Source organism: Mesitornis unicolor, unplaced genomic scaffold (genome assembly GCF_000695765.1).
Source record: "Mesitornis unicolor isolate BGI_N332 unplaced genomic scaffold, ASM69576v1 scaffold43757, whole genome shotgun sequence".
Taxonomy (NCBI): domain Eukaryota; kingdom Metazoa; phylum Chordata; class Aves; order Mesitornithiformes; family Mesitornithidae; genus Mesitornis; species Mesitornis unicolor.
In genome coordinates, this window is record NW_010195186.1 from 5,881 (window position 1) to 11,480 (window position 5,600).

The window sequence follows — 5,600 nt, forward strand, 5'->3', positions numbered from 1 at the left end:
TGTTTTTGTTCCTAGCAACACTGGTTGGTGATTATCTCTGTTAAAATGATGGTGAAAACAGGAACCTCAAAAGTTATCACAAGCCTTCATGCCAGTGGTCCTGTAGTCCCTTCCATAGGAACTTCTCTGATAAGACTCACCTGAGTGAACCAGTGCTGGCTGTTTAAACATACTGGTCTCAATAATGAAATCCTCAGCCCTTCTCCCATCTACTTCCTGTTCCCCCCATCATCTCAGTCTACTTCTAACATCACAGCAATTCTGTATTTATCTTTCTACTACTTTCTACCTACTAAAGATTAAGTCAAAGCAACGGAAGAGGAAGTACCAGCTATCTGCAGCCACACAGTATTACACTGACTTTTGTAACCTGGCAGTCATTCTATTTCTCATGTAACAAGCCAGAGCTTATCACCAGGTCAGATGATACCATCATCAACATCATCCCTTACTGAGGGCCAGACCAGTTCTAGCTCCCTTTTCCAAGCCATATGGACACAATGGTCTTAGTTTTCAGCATAGGACCAGCAGGTGGAATGTGTTCTACACCCACACACACAGACCTGACCTCAGTGATGGCATTTGGCTCCTCTGTGAGCCAAAGGGAACTGTCTCATCCACGCCATTTACCCACCCTAAATTTGGCAGGGTAAGTCAGGATGTGCTGCCAGGGTCCTATACAAAGTCCTGCAGTCCCATGGGTGACCGACTATGCCTGAAATTTGCTGAACTGTACCTTCAGAGAGGCTGCCAGAGGCTTAGGAAATAATAGGAGATGCTGTACTTACTGTGTTTCTTCGCTTGATATCAAATATTGGGGTATACTTTGCCACCCACGTGCTTAGTGCTCAATATACTTAAGCCATTTGTAATGCAGACCTGTAGTTGCATTGCAGAAGCACACAGGAAGAGAGACTTGAGACTTCAACAGTCAAGGGCAGGAGAAGTTGGCATTTGAGCGACTGATTTGGACTGGGGACTAAGCACATTAGTTGGATGAGTCTGCTGAAATGAGCAGCAGTGAAGTAATTTATATTGGCACCAAGGGCCAGTAAGGTTTCAGGATTAACTCTGTGATTGCAGTGAACTGCTGTTTTTGCTTTGCTGTGCTAAGTCTGCTCTAAACATCTTGTGGATTAAAATATACAAAATGATCAAACATGATGAGAATCAATTCCCAGCAGCTATAATCTTCTCAATTTCTTAATCCACCTGAAATGAGAAAGGTTTAAATCCTGAGTAGCAAGCTACCACAACATTCATCAAATGATTCCGTGACAGTACTAAAAATAGTCTCAGGATCCATACTCTTGAGCTTCATAATTACACTGTAGTCTTCAGTACAACTCATTTAGGACTTAGGCAGCTCATGTCTCATGCCCACACCCTGTTTTTTTTTGCCTACAGGTACCTGCTGGAGCAGGATTTCCCAGGGATGAGGATTGGACCAGAGCCTACAACTGACTCCTTTATAGCAGTTATGCAAGGAGATGTGGAAGGAATTGTTCCTGGAAATGCATTGGTGGTGGATCCCAAAAAGCCATTCAGGAAACTCAATGCCTTTGGCAATGCCTTTTTGAACAGGTCAGTATTCACGAACTTAGTTGCTCTGGAGAGCAAAGCTAGAACCCAATGAGCAAAATAGCCAGCAATTAAAAGGATAAGGCATTACACTATTATTCCTTTTTTCCCCTCATTGACACGGCTGATGCAAAGCCATTCTAGTCCTACCGGGTCACTTGCTGAAGGGCACATTAACAAATTCGATTGGGACAAACCTTCATTTTACTTGTACAAACAAAACACAGAACAGCACAGCCTGTCAAGCTCATCGAAAAGTCTAGAGGTAATTCTCTTTATTACACTTTGTTCTCCTTTGCTTTTATATTCCTCACTGCTTCCATTCTGCTGTTAGTTCAGTTCCCTGAAATTAAATAGTCCAACCAGATATAGCCACTGAAGTCAGTAGAGAAGTGGAACTGGCACAATATGCATGTCTTTGCTTTCTTGCATTTTAAAAAATAGCTTAAATGTCCCTACTGTAACAAAACCAGGCACTTTCCATTCTAATGCCTTATACTTATAATCTCAGGTGCAAACTGATGACAGCTCTAATGTCTTCCCTGTAAAAATCCTGTAGGAGAGGGTTTGAACAGGGGCTCTGTGACACAAGAAATGTAACCTTTCCATCCCATAGACCAAGCCCAACCATACTGAGTTTTGGATCTAGGCCTTTCAGGAAGCCAGCAGCACACACCCATATCCTAGATGAGCACAAACTGTGCTACAGCAGGCAGATGGGAACAAATTGACTACACCTATCATCAGCACCTTCCCTGCTAACACAGTGTGGGAGACATTGGCTGAGCAGCTGCCATGTTTCCAGTCAACCAGGAAAGCTGGGCTTTGGCTCCCTTTCTAATTTCCAAGCTTAGATAGTGCCTATCCAGAGAGTGCAGCATCTCTTACCAGTTCTGACCACAGGAATGCTGGTGTAGGCTGTTGTGAGACAGCAGAGGGACCTGCGGAGAAGTGTGGAGAGAAGCTTGATGAGAGAAGAAGAGCATAGCTGGAGTCACTACTATGCAGAGAACTTCACAGAGCCTCAGGGTGGCTCTGAAGCAGTATCTGATCACTACACGGGCCCATCACTCAAATACATCAACATGGTCCTGCACCAGAGAGACTGAGATGTTTTCAGTATTTTATAGGGCCCAGAACATCTGCACCAGACCAACAGTTAGATCAAGTGACTGCCCACTCCCTACACCAGGGGAGAAAGGTGGTTTGCCATAAGAAAACAACAGGCTTCCTGGAGCATGGAGATAGTAGATGAAGAGAACATCATTCAGAGCAGCTCTGCTGATAACCAGGAACAGCCACAGCTGACAGACAGTTCACTGCAGAGAAGCAGCAACATCAAGAGTAAGGAGGCCAGGCATGGAGGACAAAAAAGCAAATGCTTCTGAACTGGACTGATAGATGTGTCCTGAATGCAATTTGCTTCTAATACAGCAAGGGATCTCTGCATCCATTAGCCTAGTTCACTGTATCGTGCTGTGTTCTTGTTATTCTCCTGCTGCTCTTCCTTCTCCTGTAAGGAAGGAGTCAAGTGTGTGCCTGTGAGGACAGCAGGGCAGAGGGACACAGCAGTGATTCAGCAGCAGCAGAAGTGCAGTCCTGCTAGCAATGTAGGGACTAGCCACAACAGCTTATTAACCACTTTTCCACTGACAGATTAAAAAAAAGGGGGGCTGATGACTTCTAAACTGGCAGAGGAAGATGCGCTAAGGGGGACAGGCTCAACAGTGTGAGCATCACAGTGCTGAAAATGCAGATGGTAATACCCGGCTAATTAGGAATTTAAGTACATGCAAGAATTGACTCAGAGGGCCAGAATTATAGCAGATGTAAGTCAGGGTGCACCCACTGGACTGGATCAAGCCACCCACGCTTACCCCTGCTGTGGGCCTGATTTCTTGGCAAGAGACAATGCAGAGCTGTCTCTGCCTTGCCTGTACCTTGCTGCTGCTATGTGTTTACTAAGTCAGTAACCTCAGCTAGGAGTCTGTAAGCAGGAAATTTAAAGAGAGGTGATCTCCAGGAGCAGCCCCTCTAAACTGAGATAAGAGAGTGACCACGGGCAAATCTGCTTTATTCTTGGATGGTGAAAGGTAGCAATTGGCTGTGGGCACCAGTGGAAAGGAACAGAGCAGCACAAGGCAGTAGCATTTACACAGGCCATGATGGTCTCAGCTGAGAGGTGGAAGCCCATGGCACTGTGTAACTATGGGGTGGAGAGCTTGCTGCTCCAGAGAAGCTCAGTGGAGGCACAAAAGGAGTGAGCATCCAGCCTCAGCTGGTACTCCTTTCCCAGCAGAGGCTGGGATCTGCTGCCTTCCAGGAAGCAAGGGAAGAGTGGTACAGTCAGGATTTGGCTGGGAGACAGCAGCTAATTGTGCTGCTCAGAGCCTGTCTCCTCCCTCCCTTCATTCCCAGGAGATGGAGCGCCTGCCTTCTGGCTAAGGGCAGAGATAGGGCTGACAGGCTAGCAGCTCTGCAGTACCATGGTCTGGCCCTGTCTTTTATTATCTTCTCCTTGGTCCAGGTGGTTTCTTGGTATTGAGAGAAAAGCTTGTTTTCCTCACTCCAACTCTGCTGGCAGTATACCAGTACTGGAGGGATCCCATCAGAGAGATTGCAGGTTGCACCTTGTTATCAGGAGGACTTGTTTGGCACCAAGAGCCTGGAGCAAAATCAGGAATCTCACCCATTACTTTCATATCACATTGGCTTGGTTGCAGGATTCCTCCCACCCCAAAAGTCCATCTTGGGAAGCTAAGATAGAGTCAGCCTGCTTTTGTGTTATCAACAGCAGGAAACATCATGGGTAACAGGTTTCTCCTTCACTCCCATGCTCTGCCTGTAAAGGTAGTGAAAGTCTAGTTTGGCACCATGATTTTCCCCTCATGTGGCCCCAGACAGAATTAGGTCATGCTCCTTGAGGTCCTGCAATTCTGTGGGACAACAGGAAGGCAGCAGCCTTAACAACCTTACCAACAGAGCCAGAATGCACTTACTCATGCTGGCCTCTGACCTTATCTCTGAAATCTCCTGTGGAGTACTTTCCCTAGAAAAACTGGTGGAAAATCCCCTTGCCCAGCCATTTAATATTAGACCACAAAGAGTGCTCAGGGCTGTAACAATGGAGAGCAAACCTAGGCTGACAGGAAAGAGGAATAATATGATCTCCTGAGCCTTTTGTTCTCCTCTGCTGTGCCTGGCATTCAACAGGAGAATCCATCCAGCCCCCCTCTTTTACATGAGGTGTTACACATTCAGAAATGCTCCCTGTTGCCACCTGCCAAGCTGTGGATGTAGAGAGAGAGGCTGTAATATGTGGTCTGAAATAGCTAACAGCTTAGGAGAGGAAACACTTGGCTAACCCACGAGGATTCACTCATGTCAGAATGTTCTTGGAGTCATACAACTAGAAAAATTGGGGTGAGGTTGTAGCATAGCCTGGAAGAGTTCATAGCTGTAGGGACTTCAGCAGAACCAGCCACTCATTTGAGCTCTGCAGGGCTCTGCCTTGACTGCATCCTAGTGGTCCTTGTGCCTACCCCCCATCCTTTATGTGGTTCTGCTTCCTCCCACAGTAACATGTTTTTTTATGCCTCAATGTCACATCACCCTATTAACATGCATATGTACATAAACACACATTTATAGCTGCCTGGAATGCCATCACAAAAAGGCTATCCACAAAATGCTACCGGGAGCCACCTAAGTGGATAGGCTTTTACTGTCCTTTGCTGTTAGCAGGAACTGAAATAGATGAGCTGCAACCCACTAAGAACAAGCACGAGTTACTACTCTTAGGCAGTGATTTGCATAGATACAAGATGGGGAACAACTAGCTAAAGAGCAATTTCACAGAAATGGAGCAGTAGAGGGGGAGAAGTGAATTACAAACTGAATGTAAGTCAACGGTGTCATATTGCTGTTAAAAAAGCAAACATCTTACCGAGATATATAAACAGGACTGTCATATGCAAGAGATACAGAGAAATCTCATAGCCTTTTATGAGGATATAACG

At 45.8% G+C, this 5,600-nt stretch overlaps 1 protein-coding gene across 1 annotated transcript in view; it reads left to right on the forward strand.

Moving 5' to 3' along the window:
- Positions 1-1,636, forward strand: part of LOC104543426 (EH domain-containing protein 3-like) — a 7,376-nt gene extending 5,740 nt beyond the window's left edge. Inside the window, exon 2 of the mRNA XM_010188034.1 lies at positions 1,408-1,636. Within this exon, the coding sequence (XP_010186336.1) occupies positions 1,408-1,636 (229 nt within the window). The remainder of the gene's footprint in view (positions 1-1,407) is intronic.
- Positions 1,637-5,600: the final 3,964 nt, after the last annotated feature.